General features: G+C 44.3%; 1 protein-coding gene across 1 annotated transcript in view; it reads right to left on the bottom strand.

Annotated features, from left to right (window-relative positions):
* The window catches only part of KPNA3 (karyopherin subunit alpha 3), a 100,232-nt gene extending 97,051 nt beyond the window's left edge, over positions 1 to 3,181 (bottom strand). Inside the window, exon 1 of the mRNA XM_030310186.2 lies at positions 2,941 to 3,181. Coding sequence (XP_030166046.1) covers positions 2,941 to 3,009 — 69 coding nt within the window. The 5' untranslated portion in view covers positions 3,010 to 3,181. The remainder of the gene's footprint in view (positions 1 to 2,940) is intronic.
* Between the last annotated feature and the right edge of the window lie 18,736 nt (positions 3,182 to 21,917).

Below are 21,917 nucleotides of genomic sequence, written 5' to 3'. Positions count from 1 at the left end.
CTCACCTGGGTCTTTATTCACTGATTTCTTCTGCTCCCTGTTCAAGTTCAGCACATACTTCCTATAAAATCCACCAACCTCTTTTCTGTAAAGCCATTCCCGACTGAATGACTATGAAATTGCTCTCCTCCTCAGCCCTCTCCCCACTCACAACTTCCTGTTAGTGGAACAGGTATAACTTACTCCCTCAGAAAATGTGTATTTTATACTTGTACCTAGCATCTTATTTGTGTATCAGCTGGTTGTACACTTTACAAAGTTTTATCTTTCATCTATCCTATATGTGAAAAGGTAGGAATATCACATCAGAGCGCATCTCACTGTTTTGAAACAGCCTGATAATCACAACTACTTAGTCACAAAGCTAAGTTGTAGTGTAAGTTTCTTATTTAACACAGTTTCTAATGGATAAAACTAAATTAGAACAAGCGTCTAGTGTTGGCTGTACCTAAGTCCACAACAAAGGCACTTACCAGGTTTGATCCCTGATCAGTTTACCCTTCAGTCACATCCCCAGCAATTCTACTGCACTCTGTCAGGACTCTTCAACTACTGTTCAACTATTCCTCCCACAAGCCTACAAAGCCCCTTCGTTTTGCCCTCCCTTTTCCTGCATTTTGCCAGGCCAACTTTCCTTCATCTTTCAGGATTAGTTTACTCCAATTCATCCACTATGAATCAACCATAACATCTCCCTTGACTGCTCAGCCTCAAGTTAGAATTTTCTCAAAATATACTTATTGATGTACTGCATTGTAATCATCAGTTTACTTTACCATTATTCCCACTGAACTGTAAACTCCTTGAGGTACAGACTGAATTTTATTCTCTTTTGTATACCCAAGACCTAACATTGTCAGACATCCAACAATTAGTGAAGGAATGCTCATACCCACTTTGTGACCTTGTACACGCTACATAAGCACTCTCATATTTCCTCATCTAAAGTACTTTCCTCCTGTAAAGTGGGGATAATGCTATAACTAGTTCATATGTCGTTATAAGGAATTAAGTGTCATGAAGCTCCCAGTATAGTGTCTGCCGCATAGACCTATCATTTGAATGTCTGCTATGTCATGCCTTAGTTACTCTAACGTATCCTGGGAAATGTAATATTGTGACCAATATTTTCAGGCTGAAGGCTGAGCAACCATGCCTCTTTTTCATGCACCTGGAAGTCATTAATTACATTCTGATGATCAGCAAATATTTACTGTGCGCCTATTATGTGCAGGAGTCCTTACTAGGTAGCACTGAGTTCCCAGATAATAATATAGGCAAAAAAGAAAACAAAAACCTGCACCAATATCCAAGAGAAGAAACAATGTTGTTAGTTCTTCTGTACAAACAACATGGTCAGTTTTCAAACTAGTAAGTTTTGCTTTATAATAGTGGTAAGCTTCAAGAAAGATGGAAAAAGTTCAAAATTAACTCCTATCATCAAGTGGACCAATTAAGGAGGCAGTTCCAAAATTTCTTGTTGCTATTCCTAAGTTTCACTTTTGCTTTTACAAGTATTTCCCACAGAAGAAATTTAACCATGACCAGGGTAGAGATAGATGACCTTTATTTGTCTTATTCAAACGGGAACTCCACAGAATTTCCTTAGGTTTGTTCCAGTTAGTTTTAATTTTGTAGCTCTGAAAAATGGCCTGAGTTTTGTGTTTCTCTACAAAACAGAACGCTGAATGTTTCCCCACCACGTTCTCTAAGACAGGATAAAATGCGCACATCTTCCTCACCTTGGCCCTTTATCAAGAATTACAAAACTGCGAATCATGTCCCCTAGTATTAGAAAAGGAGGCTGTGGACTTAAAACCACGTTCTCCCTAACAAATCCAGAGGTCAGAGTTCCAGGGAAGTTTGTGCAGTACACTACAATGCTTTCAGTAGCTGCAGAGAGACCTCTAGCGCTGCCTCAGTAAGCCGAGTTTGCAAATAGTACCTGCTAATGTCACCTTAATGAGACAATGGCAACATGCTGTGTAGCAACGAACTAAGTGACCACGATGTTTACAGTTTTGCAACCACTTGGAAATTCTACCAGCTTGAAGCAAGAGAGATATACAAGGCCGTATGAACCTATGTATCCGATTTATTTCTGTAAAGCATGTCAAAGAAATTATTATCCTATGCACAATCCCACTACAAGAAAGGCTAAGAAAAACAGGTCCTGTGAGCGGAGGTCGAAACAACGTCTCTTCCAAAGCCTCAACACAATAGATGGTAAACTATTGTCCACCTCCAGCTTGCTCCAAATGCCAGCAGTGAGAGGAGTATGAGCTAGAACAGCTCAGCACGACCGGTCCAAAGGACAGCACTGGAATATGAGAAAATGGTCCTGGCGCATCCTACCCTCCCCCATCCACCACCCTCAAACAAGTCAGTTACCCGGCTGGTCCCCACCCCCCTCTGCGGGCCGCCACCGCCCGCCTGGGCCCCGCTCGCACAAGATATGCGCGGGGACCGGCACAGCGCCGGCTCCATGTGCGGCAGCGCGGGAGGCACCGAGGGGGCCGTGCCGGGAGGGAGGCTGCACGGGCAGCCGGCGCGAGTCGCGGCCGCCCCCTCCGCGGTGCGGTCGACGGACCAGGGTGGCAGCATCCCCGGCCCGCGAGGCGCCGGCCCGCGGACCCCGCCTCAGCTCCACATCCCTTCCTCGCCGACAGCAGGCCGCGCCCGCGTGACGGGGCCGAAAACCCCGGCATTTCCCGGTCCCCGCGCCGGCAGCTCCAGAGGGCGGGTGCAGCCCGGCCCGCGGTCCCGTCGCCCGCTCCGCCCAGCCGGGGCCGCGGTGACTAGAGGCGGCGGCCAACTCCGACCCACCGCGAGCCGGCGAGAACCAGCCCGGCGCCGGCCCCCCGCCCCTCCCCGCCGCCGAGGGGCCGGCGCGGCCAGCCGGGTGAGCCGGGAGGGCCCAGACCGCGGAAGCACACTCACTTCCACATCGCGGCCCTTGTTCTTAAAGCTCTTGATGCGGTGGTTCTCCAAGCCCGGGTTCTCGGCCATGGCTGCGCGCGGCTCCGGCGGCGGCTACTCCTGCGGCTGCGGCGGCGGCGGCGAGTCTCGGCGCGGGAGGGGGAGGTGGGGGAGGGCGGGAGGGGATGGGAGGGGGAGGGGGAGAGGAGAGCACGTTCCGTGACGCCTCCGAGCGCGAGGTGGCAGCAGCGCCGGGGGAGGCGCAGGCCGACTGCCGGGCGGGGCGGGGAGGGAATGGCGGTGAGGAGTCGCGCGCGCCCGGCAAGCTGGGGTCACGTGACCGGGGCGGCCACCAGCCTGGACGCTTGCCGGACCTTTCTGGGGATGATCCCCGCCCCTACCCCCAGCAAGGCCTCCCCACAGCCCCTCGAGGATGCAAGTCATGTGCCAGCAATGGAGCCGATTGAACGGCTTTTACTTCCTCCGACACGCCGGGCTGCGGGCGGAAACTACAGTTCCCAGCATGCCAGGTACAGCGGGGGTAATTCTTCTGGCCTTGACAGAACGGGAAGAATGCCGGGAACCCTATCCGCGCGGCTTTCGGTGCAGCGCGCTCCTTGCGCCTGGGCGTGATGCCCCGCCCCCAAGGCCGCCTCTGGGCGGGCAAGTGGGAGGAGCTCGCCAGGAGATGGCACCTTGCGCCCTATGGGAGGGAGGGGGCGGGGTTTCCTGGGAGGTGCACCTCGCACTCAGCAGCCTAGGAAATTAGAAACCGATCGATGGTTTGTGCTTCGCTTCCTTGATTCTTCGGGGTCTCCTGGAATAGCAGCCACTCTCATTTGCTGCCCCTTTGCTCTGCTTTGGCTTTATAAATAGCACTTATTTCCATCCGAAACATACATATGGGATGTATGTGTTTACGTGTGTGCTACCTGGCTTACCGCACTGGAATTAAGCTCAATGAGAGCAGGGACTTTTGTTGGTTTACTGCTGAATTCCTCGCTTCAAAACAGGGCTTGACACGTCGTGAATACTCAATAAATACTTGAACAAATTAGCACGTTAGCGTCGTCTTTCGGTTTGTTCATCATCCTCCCAAGCACAGTTCTGCAACCTTCACTCTGGCACTTGTGCATTTCCGTTTCCCCAGCACCTCTTGTTCCACCGCCACACACAATCTTCTCAGCTCTCAGGGAGCCGTCAAATTCTGATCTGCAGACTCTCCTTCAAGCTAGCATCTCCCCTTAGCGTCATCGGAGGAATGATTAAAGGAAATTTGGACAATAACTCTAACAGAAAGTTGCTTTCTGGAGCAGTTGGGTTTCTCTGATTGTATGTGAATTAATCCGTTTCAGAATCAATGGCAGATATAAGCAGATATACGATATTATAGTACAATTCAAATGACACTAAGGTCATTCAAAGGTTGGTAGATATATAACCCTAAAGAAATTAAAAGACTTTTTTGAAAGTATAAAGGCCTTAAAGATCCCATGGTCCAGAGGTCATGAATTCAGAAGCCTTACAATGTCCGTGGCATTTGAGCTTTCAGTGGTGGGATGTGGCCCGTTAATAAGCACAGGCCCATTTAAAGGCTTCAGACCACTGTGGGCCAATCTTGCCAAAGCTTCAGTTTTTCAAGGAAAACTAAAAAGCTGTGTTTTTTCCTTCGTTTATAAATGTCAAATTGTATTTTTTTTAATGTTTATTTATTTTTGAGAGAGAGACAGAGTGTGAAGGGGGGAGGGGCAGAGAGGAAGGGAGACACAGAATCTGAAGCGGTTCCGGGCTCTGAGCTGGCAGCACAGAGCCCGATGCCGGGCTGGAACTCATGAACTGAGAGACCATGACCTGAGTTGTAGTCTGACACTTAATGGACTGAGCCACACAGGCACCCCTTAATTTGTATTTTTTTTAGTGTTTATTTATTTTTGAGACAGAGAGCGACAGAGCATGAACAGGGGAGGGGCAGAGAGAGAGGGAGACACAGAATCTGAGGCGGGCTCCAGGCTCTGAGCTGTCAGCACAGAGCCCGACGCGGGGCTCGAACTCATGGACCGTGAGATCATGACCTGAACCGAAGTCTGACGCTTAACCGACTGAGCCACCCAGGCGCCCCTTTAATTTGTATTTTTAAATGCACTTCAGTGAATCAATCACTTGAGAATTCCAGGCCCTCACTTTATAGTATCTGATCCTAACGCAACTACTCATCGAAGGGAAACAACAACAAACACCTAAAATTTAGAATGAAAAAACTACTTCAACTCTAATTCTTAAGGCAATAGATGTGTGTGCTTGCCAGACTCCCTGACTGGAAGGGAAACATCTAGACTGCCATTCTATTTCTATTATGATTTATCAAGACATTTTCTTTAAAGATAACTTTACCCCCTTCCATCATTTCTCTTCACCCTACTTGCTGTCATTAAGTGTGTAAGTCTTTCATCATTTTATTTTTCCTAAATGTTTATTTATTTTTGAGAGAGAGAGAAGCAGAGTGTGAGCAGGGGAGGGGCAGAGAGAGAGGGAGATACAGAATCTGAAGCAGGCTTCAGGCTGTGAGGTGTCAGCACAGAGCCCGAAACGGGGCTCAAACTCACAAACTATAAGATCGTGACCTGAGCCGAAGTCAGATGCTTAACCAACTGAGCCACCCAGGCGCCCTAATCTTTCATCATTTTAGAATTTTAAACATGGGTCATGAGCACATACTATGTGTCAGTCATTGCACTAACACTAGGATATATTTGTAAACAAGACAGCCTGGTTCCTGCCTCTACCCAGCTTCATGTCTATCAGAGGAGACGGACAATAAAACAAGTTTTCACCCAAAAAGTGTGGTGGTTGTCAAGAAAGGGGAAGGAAGCTCAAGGCTCACAGCAGAGAGATCTTTATAACCTGCGGATTCTGAAGACTCCTAACATATGAGGGTAGGATCACAAATGGAGGTCTGTATATCACATATCTAAATATTTAGAAGTTATAAGTCAAGCTTACAAACTTATATAAAATAAAATATATTCTAACACTTGATATTGACATGTGCACTTTCTTTACAACCTAGAAGCCTGAATTTAAAGTTTAAACTTAAATTTCTCGACTTTTCTTGGACTTCTGCTTCAGAATGTGGTGGTGCAAGGCGGGCTGGAAGCCAGCCCCCCACCCAATTTTTGTTTCCCTTCTTTTCCATGTCCTGGCTTCATCCTACACTGGAGCAGACCTTAAGAACATTTGTGCATACCCCTACTCACAAAGTTCAAGTTCTGCCACTCACCCCCAAAGCTTTATTTACATCCCCCTACCTACCTAGAGAGATGTCCCTTGGCTATTGCTCAGGCCTGGAGTGTGCAAAGTAGTGGCATTGTGTACCCACATGAAGGCAGACCCAGGATAGAGGCCTGGGGAGGCCCTGGAAGCAGGTTTGGCCATTTGAGCAGGGAATCCCAGGGACCTGTTTCCCAGGGCTGGATCTAGAAGCACAGGTTCCAGTGAGCATGACCCCTTGGCCCCATGGACGAGGTAGTGCAGGGAGGGGGGCAGAAGAGAGCCAGAGTGAGGTCCTCTAAAAGACAGAGTCCAGAGCAGGGACCTCTCTTGCCTGGGTCTAACTCAGTCATTTTTACTCTTTGCCATTACCCGTAGCAACTTAAACATCAATACTCTGGCCCCAGAATCTCTCCATATTCTTAATTCCACCAGGTGTCTACCACTTATAGCTCCCACCAGGCCTTGGAGCACTTAATCTCTGGGAAATTACTAGAGCCAGTGACTCAAATTTGGTGCTTCCCATCGCTAGCACTGTCTCCTCTTTTCCCTCACTCTAGTTTTCTCCTTTGCCCTAAAACTTTTCCTGACAAGTCTTCTTTTAAATGATTTTCTTTTCCAAAGGTATTTTGAGTGTTTACCACATAGCAGGCATTGTTGTCATCAGACGCAATAAGGGGTGGGGGGGAGCAGAGCAGACTCAGGAAGGAAGGGCCTCTGCCTGGGTGGTCACTCACACTCTCCTTCTTCCTCTGACTCACCACCCACCTTCTCAGTGGACAGTCAGGTGGCGATACACAGACTGCAACACAAGCACAGCTAATCCGAAAGGGAGCTCATGGTTTTCCCCTCTAAGTCAGCTCCTTCTGCAAATACGCCACCACTGATATAGGCATCACCTTCTTCCAGGGACTCCATTCAAAGCTAAGAGGCATCTTTCCTCCCTGCGTCTCTCTCAACTCCCACACCTAGTCATCATGTTAATACACTAGTCAATGCTTCTTGGATCTGGCTCTTCTTGCCTTGCCTCCCATAAGCCTACCTTAACGCCTCCTAATTGGCCGCCTGCCCCCTCCATCCTCTCCACAATAATCTGACTCACCTCTCCAGATCTTAATTCTTTCTGTATTCAGCACACTCCTTCCCCTCCATCACTTCTGTCAAATCATTTCTAAACTCCTCAGTCTGCTGATTCAGATTGTGTCATCCAGCCACAGTGCAGTGCACTTTTTGTTTTTTAAATCTCTGACTCCCCTACAAATAGCTAATGGTTCAGCTAACATATTCTACTCACACTTTCCAAAGTATGTCTCAACCTTTCCCGCCTTCATATCTGTGCTGTTTGATTTCACCTAGAAAGCCCTCGCCTTGTCTCCACCTGTCAAAATTGGTCCGCCTTTAAATACTCAGTCCACAAAGTCACCTTCTCCGTGAAGCTTTCCTAGGATGATACGGTGGAGGGATCTTCAGAATCTGAACAGTCAGACCCTAGGGCTGACTTCGTACCAGAGCAAGCATAGGTAAGTCACTCTATTTTCCCTGAACTGTCTTCTCATCTGCAAATGAGGGTTCTGAATCACAGGGTTTTTGTGAGAATCAAGTTCTAAAATGCATGTGGAAGTGCTTTAAAATTGTTACATTAATGTTAGTCGTTACTACCTTTCCAGCCAGGAGTGATATCTTCCTCTCTGAAAGAAGAATTTACCGGCCGTTTTGCATTGCTGTGATTTGTGTAGAGTCTTCTCTCTCTCAATCACCTGTAAACCCTTGAAATAGTTTGTACATATCTGTGTCCCCCAGCCTAGAATAATTGAATTTCATGCATGTTTTTAAATGAGTAAATGAATGAGTGAATGAATGATCTCCTTCCTTCCCTCATAATCACGTGACTATTTCACTACTCTGTAAGAGCACCTAAAGCAAAGAGCAAATACAGAAAATTGAAGAAAATGACATTGAAATTCATCAACCCAACCATCTAGCAGTGGTCTTGAAAACTCTGGTGGTAGCGAAATCTAATAACAAGAGTTTACATTTACTGAACACCTACTACATGCTAGGCATGTTCATAAATCATCTCTAATCCCCCTGAGAACACTGCATGGTTGAAATGATCATCTCCGTCTCTTTCTGGGGCAGGTGGAGCCCGAGGCTCTGGTTCAAAAGTCAGTAGCAGCAGAAGTAGCAGCAGACACAGCACTGTGGCAGTACATTGAGAAGTCAGAGAGGAAGAACTTGAGAAACTCTCAGAAACAACCGGGGACAACTAGAGGGGGGCTGGTGTCTGGCCAGTGAGCACTCATACATGAAAATGTAGTGACTTCATTTTATAGTAATGGGCCCATGGGCCTAAGACAGACACACTATACTTCCAATACCATTCTCAAATCATCAGAATATAATAAAATAAACTTAATGTTAACATTGTAGTGAGCATATGGTAATTATAAAAAGCATAACTCAACGATTCAGAATATACGTAAGTACCTCATCATGTCTCAAGGTCATGATCTTGGCCCTTAGTTATAAGTTTACAGTATCCTACCTATAGAACCAAATGATACCCTAGAGATGAGCACTGTCTCGGAAGTTTAATGACTTGCTGATTCTCTAAATAACAAGCTGTGTGTCCTTGAGCAAGTTATTTGACGTCTCTTAAGTCACAAGTTCTTTACCTGTAAGAGAAGCAGATTGGGGGCACCTGGATGGCTCAATCAGTTAAGCATCCTACTCTTGATTTCGGCTCAGGTGATGACCTCAAGGTTCCTGAGTTTGAGCCCTATGTCTGGCTCTGCACTGATGGTGGAAGGGGATTCTCTCTTCCCCTGCTCACACATGCATGCCCTTTCTCTCTCTCCCTCCCTCCCTCTCTCTCTCTCTCTCTTTCTCTCCTCCTTCCCCACTTGGGCACTCTCTCAAAATAAATAAATAAACTTTTAAAAAATTAAAAAAAGAAACAGGTTGGACTGGATGATCTCTAGGGTCCTCCTACAGGCATAGTTCTGAGTCTGTGAGATCATCTATCCAGCCTAGCAGCATCATTTCTATTTCTCATTATTTCACAAATGAGAAATCCAGAGATGGTAAATAATCATAATTGGCAGAGGGACTAGGAGCTGAGTGTTCTGACTTTTTCCATGGGTAGCCAGTTCTTCATAGGCTTTCTGATTTTCTGGAGGCTCCCACTCTGCTCAGCACACCAGCTCTGCTCTCTCTCTCAAATGCTTTAGGCCACCAAATCACCCCCGAGCCACAATTTTCACTTTCTCAGTTATCATCTCAGATAAGAAATAGTTCATTCACGTCAGGGTATGAATGACTTTATTAAACCACTGGAACTCCAGTGGATGGAATGTCTGGTATATCTGGCCTATTATTAACATCCATCAGCCCCTCCCTCCACCAGAAAACAAAGAACAATTGCGCCAATCCCTGCTGGAAGTTGTTTTGATAAAACAATACTTACTGGAAAGTGACTTCTTTGAATGAATACTACATTTGGGATCTGCTTCTGTGTTATCTTCTCCAGTAAACATGAGCATCTGGAGGAAATGTGTCTCCCTCAACATTCTGTCCCCATCTCTAAGATGGTACCTGGCACATCATGGGGCTTCAATGAAGGTTGGATGGTTGAAAAAATACATAAACTTGAGTAGAGAAAAAACATGAAACTGACCAACTAGAGGGGAATCCATAAAACCTTTGGTGTAATAAAACTGAAGAGTGTATTTCTTCATGTTATAAAAAAGTCACATTACCGGGGTGCCTGGGTGGCTCAGTCGGTTAAGTGTCCGACTTCGGCTCAGGTCATGATCTCACAGGCCGTGAGTTCGAGCCCCGCATCGGGCTCTGTGCTGACAGCTCAGAGCCTGGAGCCTTTTTCAGATTCTGTGTCTCCCTCTGTCTCTGCCCCTCCCCCATTCATGCTTTGTCTCTCTCTGTCTCAAAAATAAATAAACGTTAAAAAAAATTTTTTTTGGGGGGGCGCCTGGGTGGCTTGGTCGGTTAAGCGACCGACTTCAGCTCAGGTCACGATCTCGTGGTCTGTGAGTTCGAGCCCTGCGTCGGGCTCTGGGCTGACGACGGCTCAGAGCCTGGAGCCTGCTTCCGATTCTGTGTCTCCCTCTCTCTCTGCCCCTCCCCTATTCATGCTCTGTCTCTCTCTGTCTCAAAAATAAATAAACGTTAAAAAAAATTTTTTTTAATAAAAAAAAAGTCACATTACCTTAAGGAAGGGGATTATGGTCATTAAAGAATAATGATAACCAATAATTATAACAATCAATAATCATTGAGTGGACACATGTTCCAGGAACCATGCTAAGCCCTTATTTTCATTTAATTCTCACAACACTATTATCAGATAGAAACTATTTTTATCCTGTTTTATAGATGAAGAGTGTGAGGCCAAAAAATGTTAAGTAACTCTTGCTTGGCCAGGAGGAGATTGGGTCCAGGCAATCCGATTCTGGTGCCCACATTTGTAATCTGTTTTTCTGAGGGTAGGCACACAGAGAGATGGGGGCAGGAGTAGTTCCAACCTCAGGTTAGGGCATCTGCAAGGTCTGGTCAGTTTACCCGTCTGCTGCAGGACCCAGCATTGCTGAGAGCCATGTTCCCGGTTCTGGCCCCCCTGGATTTCCACAGCAGTAAACAAAGAGATTTCCACAGGACAGTGAAGTTGTAATCAATTGAAAGAGAAAGAAGAAAAGTTTAGGTAGACTGGCGACTAAGAAAGAAAGAATTAAACTAGTGCAAGAAAACTGGTCTCTACTGAAAAGAGACTTTACAGTCAAATTAGCCAGTCTGGGAGACAGCCTAGCCTGATGAACCATAAATCCAGAGGTCAGACAAGGAAGGGCTATCATCTAGAGTTCTGTTAAGTAGGCATTTATGTTTTGTTTTCATATCACTGTTTGTTGGAGGCATAGTCTATTTATGAATATTGAACACTAAAGACTCCAGTTTGTAAATATTCAGCTCTAAAGCCATTTATGAAAAACCAGATGACTGGAGGCAGGAGATACCTGAAAGTAGAAATCAAAACAGTTTTGTTAATTAGTTTGATTATAAACATACTCCTGTGTCCCTGCTACTCGGGGAATTTGTGATTCCCTAGATTGGAAAATGCCTAGAGAACTGAATCTTGCAGTAAGAGTACAGTTCCAGGAACAAATTTTTCCCTTTTTCAAATTGCTCTGCCCCTTATAATCAACATTGCCAATATATTAATAATCACCAAGTAAAACGTACAATAGAAATTTTCCAATTTTGGTATATGCGCTGCTGAAGTGAGCACAATAGAAATTTTCCAAAAGAAGTTTTTCCTACCTAAATTTTATGAGTCATTTAACTTTGAGGTCCACATCCCTTTAAATTCTGCAATTTAAGTGACTTTGCTTTGGTCAACTCTACCCAAATAAAAAATTTTTAAATAATAATAAATGACTTTGATTTCCATGACATTTTTTTTTCTCCAACTACATCTTTACATTTGATGTCTTTGATATCTAAATGGACTACACATGAGATCACAATAGTTCAAGTGTTCATAGACCAGACAATGTGATGTCTGGTGCAGCCACTACATGTGGCTACTAAAGTTTTTTTTTTTTTTTTTAATTTTTTTTTTTTATTCAACGTTTATTTATTTTGGGACAGAGAGAGACAGAGCATGAACGGGGGAGGGGCAGAGAGAGAGGGAGACACAGAATCGGAAACAGGCTCCGGGCTCTGAGCCATCAGCCCAGAGCCTGACGCGGGGCTCGAACTCCCGGACCGCGAGATCGTGACCTGGCTGAAGTCGGACGCTTAACCGACTGCGCCACCCAGGCGCCCCTACTAAAGTTTAATTTTAGGCATACCTGGGTAGCTCAGTAGATTAAGTGGTCGGCTCTTGATATCAGCTCAGGTGGTGATCTTGCGGTCATGGGAATGAGCCCTGCATCAGGCTCCGTGCTGAGGAGAGCCTGCTTGGGATTCTCTGTCTCCCTCACTCTCTCTGCCCCTCCTCCGCTTGCACACACACTCTCTCAAAACAAATAAATAAAGTTTAGTTTTAATTAAAATTAAATAAAATAAAAAATTGATTTCCTCAGTTACACTAGTCTCACTTCAAACGCTCAATAGCCACAATGTGGCTGTCACATTGGACCACAGAGATATAGAACATCATCACAGAAAGTTCTATGGGACAGCACTGCCTTAGAAAGAACACAGATTTAGGGGCAGATTTAGGTGGCTCAGTTGGTTGAGCATCTGACTCTTAATTTGGTTCAAGTCTTAATCCCAGGGTTGTGGCTCTGTGCTGAGCATGGAGCCTGCTTGGGATTCTCTCTGTTTCTTTCTCTCCATCTCTCTCTCTGCCCTGCTCTACTGCTTACTCTCTCTTCCCACCCCTCCCCACCCCCCCCCCCACCAAAAAGAACATAGATTAACAACAGACAGATTCCCATATTTCACTAGACTTGTAACCACAGGAGAGTTTCTTAAACTTTCAAAGTTTCAGTTAGTTAAATTATAAAGCAGAGATACAAATACCTACACCATTAAAGTAAGCAGTACAATGCCCAGCACATTTTAATTGCTTAATAAAACTATTATAATTAATGAACTATTATAATTATTATAATTAAGTATTACAATTAATTTAGGGATCCAAAATGCAAGCTTTTGAGACTCAAATTAGACATCAATATTTTCTTCATGCTCTGAGTACTCAATAAATCTTGCTGGCTACCCAAAAATATTAAATTGAATTAAAATTCAGAGCATCATAGGACACTTAACATTATTTTATTTCTTCATCTAGGACATCAAACTTCTGTAGGCAAAAAACAACTTGAATTTCCCTGGAGAAACCTTAGACTCAGGTAGCTATGTAGATCTATAAAGTATGACCCAGGAGGTTTCTGATTCCCAAGCCATCCCTGAAATTTGATTCAAGAATATGTCCAGCAAATGTTTGTATTTGTACAAGAAATCTATTGGCTAACTAAAGCTGACTTGGAGAACAATCAGGTGAAATTCACATACCCCTCCCCACCACTCTTTAGCCTAGAGATAAAACCCATGGAAGTTACACATCCCAACACTTTTGAGAGTATTCCAAGTTATTAGGGGCGCCTGGGTGGCTCAGTCCGTTAAGTGTCTGACTCTTGATCTCAGCTCAGGTCACGATCTCGTGGTTCATGGGTTAGAGCTCTGCATCGGGTTCTGCACTGATGGTGCAGAGCGTGCTTGGAATTCTCTCTCCCTCTCTCTCTGCCCCTACCCGACTTGTGCGCTCTCTCTCTGTCTCAAAATAAATAAACTTGAATATATATTTAAAGAAGTAGTTCAAGTCATCTAAGTGTCTCCCCAGCCCTATCCACTCTCCCCTCCCCCTTTCAGGTCAATATGAAGCCTTATGTAACAACATCCAAAACAGAGAGAGAAAGCTGTGGATAATGTGCCCACAGAGCTTAATCCCTGCTACTCTCACAGAGGGACACATTGCAGTTAGGAATGCAGGCAGCCAGAGCCAAGATAATTCCAGACTCAAGAACAATTGTTCTATCAACTGCAACTACACAAAACAACCCAAACAAAAATAGCCAGGAGAAGCTGAGTAACCTATGAATTGCTAATATCACACTTACTTTGAAATTTCCATTTTCTAAGCTTCTCAAAAAAAAATCAAGATTGTGTAATAAGATGGTAAAAAGATAGAGGACGATATTCTGCCCTTACTATTCAGCGCTGGATTGCAAAATGTATAGTAGTTTTCAAAAACCTTTATTTTGTCCCCTTTTAGGCCTTTAATTGAACTTTACTTAGGTTTGAAAGGTTTCCTTTCATACCAAAGAGGTACAAATAAAGGGGAGGTATCTCTCTTGGAAGGTATCTACAGTCCAGTAATTGATGGGACCATGGCTGGGGCCAGTGTAAATACACAGCAAAATTCTGTCAGGATGTTTTCTGACACATAATATGAGCAGGTACAGTTCCAGTCACTCACTGCCAAGAGATAAATCTAAACCAGGTCAACACCTGCCATCTAAAATGGTCATAATTCTGAAAAAAAAGTCTACATTAGTGGTCATTTGTTTACAGTAGAAATGAGAATAATAATGAACATTTATCAAGCACTTAGCATGCTCTAAACACTCTTATAAGTGATTTGCGTGTGTTATTAACAACAACCCTTTAAGGTATGTAAATAATGCCATTTCCCATTTCACAGATGAGTGAACTGAGACACTGAGTGGTTAAATGACTTGCCCAAGGTTACACAGCTAATCAGTGTGGGAGTCAGGATCCAAACTCAAGCAATCTGAATTCGTTTTACAATCTTGTCTCTGCAGACAGTTGGAACAATGATGAACTTAAACACCAACTCTTCACTACATGTTAACCTATGAACATACACCAAGACCAAGATCATAGCTGTGTTGGTTTGCAGAAAGTGATTAAAAGGAAGAACTCCATATATTTGATTGGAACCTGTTATCCTCAAACCCATTGAAACCTGTGATCATCAAACCCACCTTTCCTTGGCTTTCAAAATCCCCAGTAACAAGTGTCTCGACTGGTGGTAATTTTGAAAAGTCAAGAGGTGAATTCTGGTGATGTTCTTTTAGCTCTAAATTAAACTGCACCTAAAGTTGAAACAGTCCATGAATTTTTCTATCTCTCTTTTTAGTTATACGAATGAATAAATTCCCCTCTTAAAAAACTGTTTGAAGGGCGCCTGGGTGACTCAGTCGGTTAAGCATCTGACTCTTTGATTTCAGCTCAGGTCATGATCCCAGGGTCATGGGATTGAGTCCCACATCTGGCTCTGTGCTGAGTGTGGAGCCTGTTTAAGATTCTCTCTCTCTCTCACTCTCTCCCTCACTCATTCTCTGTCTGTAAAAAAAAAAATTTTTTTAATTAAAACCTGAGTTTTAACAGAAGGAGCCATAACCAATATACTCTCTTCTCTAGCCCCCACCATTTCCACTCATCCAAAGGGATTTTCTTGGGGGTGGACCTATGACCCCAGCCAGTCTATTCAAAGTGGATCTCAAAACTTTTGTAGCATGATCAGGAAAGAAGATTTTTCTACTGGACTTGAAATAGGGAAGACATAAACCGAGAGGTACTATACCCAAGGTCACTGGAATCCTCTGTGCAGAGTCCAGGGAATCACTCAACTAAGGGAAGGTAGAGCCAAGAGATACAGAGAAACTGAACCCTGTGACATCATTTTAGTTCTGAATCCTTTTCAGTACCTTAACCCAATAAATTCCACTTTTTGGTTAAGTTCTACCATTAGTGACTGAAAGAGTTCTAAACCACCTCTTTAATACTTCTCAGTTCATCTTCTCCTCTCATCTGACCTTGCCTTGGTTCAGGTTGACATTCTTTCCTTATAGGATGCCCCAGCTATCTATTGTTATCTTACAAAGACCCTAAAATGTAGTAGCTTAAAACAACGATGACTTATGATTTCCCCTGATTCTGTGCATTGGCAATGGGCGATTGCCCAGATTTATTAGTCAGTTTTACCACAGTGACACATGACTCCTTGAGTTGGCTTGCAACAACCAATGTCCTTCACTCTGCCATTACATGTTCACCACCACATCAGTGAAGGCTCTGCTTCTGCTCCCCATGTGTTTTCGTATTCTGGGACCAAGGCTGCAGGGGTAGCTCCTATTGGAAACACTCCATTCCTATGGCAGAATGGAAAAGAGCAAGGAAGCAGGCGGAAACATACACAATGGCCCATCCTGTCACACCTCACTGATCAAAGCAAGACCCTGGTTTTGAGGGCTCCCCATAGCTGTCAGGGTAAATTAGGTTGGCACTCAAGGCATGTTATGAGAGGGTAAGTAAGATAAGGAGATACACGTACACACATAAACAGAAAGAGGAGATTTTATGTGTAGATGTGTACACACACACACACACACAGGATGTATACTACTCTCGAGACTCATACACACACCCATACACAGTATGTTTAAAACTCGACTTAGGGGCGCCTGGGTGGCGCAGTCGGTTAAGCGTCCGACTTCAGCCAGGTCACGATCTCGCGGTCCCTGAGTTCGAGCCCCGCGTCGGGCTCTGGGCTGATGGCTCGGAGCCTGGAGCCTGTTTCCGATTCTGTGTCTCCCTCTCTCTCTGCCCCTCCCCCGTTCATGCTCTGTCTCTCTCTGTCCCAAAAATAAATAAACGTTGAAAAAAAAATTAAAAAAAAAAACAAACTCGACTTATACATGGAAGGTGGAGAACCAGTCTCAATCTGGATCTGGGACCTATCCTTTTCTAATCAGGGAAAATTCAGGAAGGCCCACCCAAACACGTCAGGCTCCTGTTGAGCCTGTTATGATTGCAGGCCTTAGTCCTAGTAATTCGTAGTAAGAAACAAAAAACATAAAATTACCATCTTAGCCATTTTTAAGTCGATAGCACAATAGTGTTATATGCACATTGCTGTACAACAGATCTCCTAAACGTCTTCATCTTGCATAACTGAAACTCTATGCCCATGGAACAAATTCCCATTTCCCTCTCCCTCCAGCCCCTGGTCCAGCCATTTGCTCCATCTGCAGGATCATCATAGCTCTGCTAGATGCCCCTGGTGCCAACTGCCCACCTGCCAGGCCTGCAGCCAAGTGATGCTTGGCCCCAGGCTGTCTTCCTACAGCCTTCGTCACAGAACTTCTTCTCAAAGCCTACTGCTGGGTCTGCCCCCAAGTACAGGCTTACCCATAAGCATCTGATTTCTACCTCCTTGCTGGCTACCAATCAGGAGCTGAGATAATAATACTGGTGATGTAAAACAATAATAGCATTTATCATTTATTGCATGTGTCCTACATTCTAAGCACCATTGTAGATGCCTGACAGATATGATCTCTAACCTTTACATAACGTAGAAGTACTGCTACTCCCAGGTCTGTCTCTGTTTTCATCAGGCATCATTCTTGATGTAGATCTCAACCTTTGTTCAAATCCCCTAGAACGATCCACTAGCCCCAAAAGTATTTGTAAGCACTGTGGAATTTACTGGAGCTTCCCAGAGTGGAGCAGAGGCTTACGCTGCCCATCCAATAAAAGTTAAAATCCTCAGCAGAAGTGGCTTTTGTCTAATGTCCTCTTTTGCTGTGCTATCATCAAGCCTCCTCCTGCTCCCACCTCCAAGGTTTAGCCTCCCTAATTTTATGCTGAATATACAATAAGGAAACAGGTAACAGAATATGTAACTAAATATGGCTTAAACAATAGTGTTTATTATCTCTGGAGGTATCATTTTCAGGCTTGGTTAATTCAGAGGCACAACAATGTCATCAAGCACCCAACTCAGGCACTTTCTATCTGCCTTTTCTCTTTGCCATCCATAGCCTGTAGGTTTTTCATTGTCAGAGTTGTCCCTCATGGTCACATGATGGCTGCCATAGCTCCAGGAATATTATCTGCAGACAATTATAATTAAAGATAAAAAGAGGAGCATTTCTCCTCATTCCCTGCCCATCCAACTTCCTCCCCCCCAACATCAGAAATGAAAACATTTCCCAGAAATATTTCAGAAGATTTACCTTTAAATTCATCCACCAGGATTGAGTTACAAACTTGTACCTTAATAATAAAAGCTAATATTCTTTATTCTATAGATTTGGAAAGTGGGTTCTGGACACAAGGGTGAAGTATGGGAAGAGAATGGTTGTTGAGAAGTAACCACCAGTCTCAGTCATACAGAGCAGCTTGGTATCTGCTCACCTCTGTGCTCTGCAAAGAAAGCTGCCTGATTGTTAATAGGTCATGCTCCCTGCAAGTCAGGTTCACGGCCATCTAATACTGCTCAGAGAAGCTTCTTAGAGTCCCACCCCTGCCCCTAACCCCAGTGCAATTATCAAAGCACACGTTATCAAAACTCTTCCCTAAGAGGACATCTTGAAATACCTCTGCTGTCATTTCCATACACATAGCAAATCTGCATGCTGAGTGTTATTACCCCATTTTACAGATTTGGAAACTGAGCAGAGAATTGAAGTGCCTCAGCCAAATTAAAGCAGCTATCAAATTGTAGATCAGAGTTTGAACTCAGGGCTGTCTGGCTCCCATGTACTTGCTGCCAATGAAAGCAGAACAGAGCACCAAAGAAGAAGGAATGGGCTACAATTGACCAGAAGGGTAAATAACCTCTTGCCCCAGTAGTAATTGAAAACCATTGCATGGTTCTAAGGAGGAACGCAATTTCTGTCCGTGGCTATCTCTAAGAGATAAAATAGAGCCTAGCTTTTAGCCCTTGGCTGAGGATACAGAGGCATTTTAAAGTGTCTGAATGAAGGAACACAAGCCTTGCTTCTGAGTTCCTGACACCCAACCCTTTAAGTGGGGCCTGGGGAGATCTTTATTCAACAGCAAACACTTACTCAGGACCTGGCCCCTGCCCTGGGAAAGGAGGTAAACAGATATTTTTGCCTCTGTGTGGTAAGTGCTATTATGGAAGTGTGCACAGAGGCTGTGGGAGTGCTCGGGGGGGTGGGGCGGGGGGATGGATATTAGAAACCCCAGAGATCATCGTCCCCCTGACTGAGGTCATCTTGTGTTCCAGGACAGTGCAGTCACTCATGTTCAAAACAAGGACCCTGAGTCATGAGGAAAGACCTAAACTGGATTAGGTACACACCATTACACAAGGTGGGGGTGAGAAATGTTTTGGAAAGATTTCCTTTCAAAATGGTTTACTGGAAAACATTTTAGCAATTCTGAATGTAAATTTCAGGGTTTTGTTTGTTTTGAAGCTTGGTTTATGGAGCACTTCACATGGCTTATGTATGTTACTTTATGAATGTAGTAAGTAATTTGCATACATTATCTTGTTTAAAGCTGACAATAATCCTGTAAGGTACATAGTCCTATTTTCCCACTTAAAAATTAAAAAAAATTGGGGGGGCCTCCTCCACCCCACTCTTTTAGGTGCAGAAACTAAGGATGAGAGAGGTTAAGCAACTTGTCCAAGGTCTCTCAGTTCCTAATCGGCAGAGCCCAATTCAGACCCTCCCTGCCACAGGGCCAAGGTGCCTTCTAGAAACTTCACTCCCAGTTAACACATTTCATAGGAGAGGTAATTATAGGTTAGTACACTGGATCCAAATAGAGAGTAGGTGTCCTGTAGAAAATCAGCAAAAGTAGCGATCAAGGTTGGACCATACGTCAGTAGGAAGGAGAGGAGAATCATTTTTTTAAACGGATACTGTACAATGCTCTATTCTCACATCTTTTCTGTAACAAAGTATTTATTAAGGAATGCGGTTTTAAGGAGAACAATTTTGCCACTTTGATCATCTGTTCAGACTGTATTTTCTATATAACTTGGGCAAATTTACAAATATGTTTTGAAATGGAAATGGTTGAACAACATTGAATCTAGACACTTGCTGCTCAGAGAGTGGCCCATCCCCTTACTGCTTTTCCAAAATGCAGATTCTTGGGCCCTTCCCCAGCATCCCCGCCTCCACCAGGGTCCCCAGTGGTTTGTATGCGCTTAAAACTTGAGGAGGGTGCTGCTCCCACCTTCGTGGACAATGTTCTATGAGCCTATGAAAATCAAACACATAAGTAGGTCATGCTGTGGGCTCTACAAGGCAAATTTTATATCAAGGCAACGTTTGCTATCTTTTAACTGGATTTGTTTTTGCTTTATTTAATCTAACAGCTCCTTCTGAATAGGTTTTTAGAGAGATCTATGGTTGTACAAGAGGAGGGGGAAAACAATGAGGAAAAGGAAGTGATAGGGAAGGAAAACGAGGGTGTTGTGGTTTCCCAAATGGCACAGACTGATCATGCCAACCCCTTGGTGTGTTGTTGAATTTCTACCTGGGTCAGGTGCAAGCCCATTACCTGAGGTGCCTGCTGGGTGGTCTGGATTGTGAGCCACGGCCCCTCCCATCCAGAAGCCTTTGCTATTTTGCAAATGTTTCAATGTGTCTGCTGAAAGCAGTGAAACAACAGCTGGTGAGTCATCCCATTCTGTATTAATAGAGCAGTGTTGACCCATCGAGGCCCCTCAGGACTTTATAGAACAGAGCATCCTTTCTTTCTCAGGGCAAGGAAGGGAAGTCTTAGCCACTGTGCACTCTAGGACAAGTAGGCGCACCGGAGAATACACACCAAACCACCCGGCACTAAGCGCCCTTTCCTCACAGACAGAGCTCATTGCACTCTTTCAGATGAAAATGAAGTTAGGGTAAGGAGGATGGGAGAGAATACCTGCATTAAACCACCAGACTTTACCTATGCGAAGAAACAGCCACAAAGGAAGACGTTTCTTGCCCCAGCCCTGCACCTCAGTTTTCTTTATGTGAAGCTCTGTCTGGAAAAGCAAGGTAGAGATGTCAAAGCTAGGTGACAACCTTGAAAGATAAATCTGGGCTATTTTTAATACGAGGGCTAGCTGGTGGCTTAATATTAGTGGAGTCAAACAAAACAGAATGTGACAACGCCACCAGTTAATCAGCGTTCCTGCCTGCACCAGCAGCGTTTTCAACACTGTAGAGAATGGCAAAGGGATAAAGTATAATCTGCGATTTCAAGGACTTCATTTGACTGGAGGGTTTATTCAAGACAAACAACTAGAGGCAAGGATGGAAGATAGAAACATTAAAGAGACACACCTTAGGCAATCACATACTATCGTTGGCATACCCAGGTGGGAAGGCCAAAATATTTGCATCAAGCAACATTTCCGGAGATTTTGTCAAAACTTTCCTTTTTTTCCAGGAGAAAACTAATGCTTTCTTTAACATTCTTTAACATTTACTAAAACTGGACTGGGAATTCCTGCCCCAATTCTTTCAGTGTGGAATAGATGGAAGTTGCTACAAGGGAGTTGTTAGGCAGATTTTCTACATGTCACCAAAATAAGTAAGCTATTCTAGGGCCAGGCACAGAAACTGGGTGATCATGGAAGCTTGACTATAGAGAAGGAAGGAGGATGGTGGAAGTTTCTTAGAATATACTAGAATATAGTTACTAGTCTCTACCTCTTTTGGGGGGGGGAGGGGGTCAAGACTCCTGTGATGGTTAATTTTATTCATCAAACTGGCTGGGTCATGGTGTCCAGATAGGTGCTCAAACGTTATTCTGGATGTTTCTGGGAGGGTGCTTTTGAATGAGATTAACATTTAAATAGGTGGACTTTGAGTAAAACAGATTGCCCTCCATAATGTGTGTGAGCCTCATCCAATTAGTTGAAGGCCTGAATAGAACAAAAGACTGACCTCCCCTAAGCAAGAGGGAATTTTCCAGCCAAACAGCCTTTGGACTTGGATTTCAGCATTGGCTCTTCCTGGGTCTCCAGGCAGCCAGATTCCGGGCCTATGCGAGCCAATTCTGTAATCGTGCTCTCTCTCTCTCTCCCTCTGTGTGTGTGTGCGTGTGTGTGTGTGCACAGACATACACATACATCCTATTGGTTCTGTTTCTCTGGAGAACACTAAGTAATGCAGACCTCTTTGTGCGTTTTAATTTTTGTATATATTTTTTAATTTTTTTCCTTTGTGAGTTTTTGGGAAGAATATTCATTAAATGTGCCAAACCATGGACACTTTTCTCAGAAAATCGTACACTGACACAAATTTTACATATGGTTTTCAGGGAATCACCAATCTCTTGAAGTGTATCATGGACCTCCTTCCTCAAATTAAAAACCTCTGAGCCTCTAGCTAGGGAAAGGAATAGAACCAAATACCTCCCTG

The sequence above is a fragment of the Lynx canadensis genome, chromosome A1 (assembly GCF_007474595.2).
Source record: "Lynx canadensis isolate LIC74 chromosome A1, mLynCan4.pri.v2, whole genome shotgun sequence".
NCBI classification, from domain to species: Eukaryota; Metazoa; Chordata; class Mammalia; order Carnivora; family Felidae; genus Lynx; species Lynx canadensis.
The sequence above is the reverse complement of the archived record's forward strand: the minus strand, read 5'-3'. Positions and strand labels throughout refer to the sequence as shown.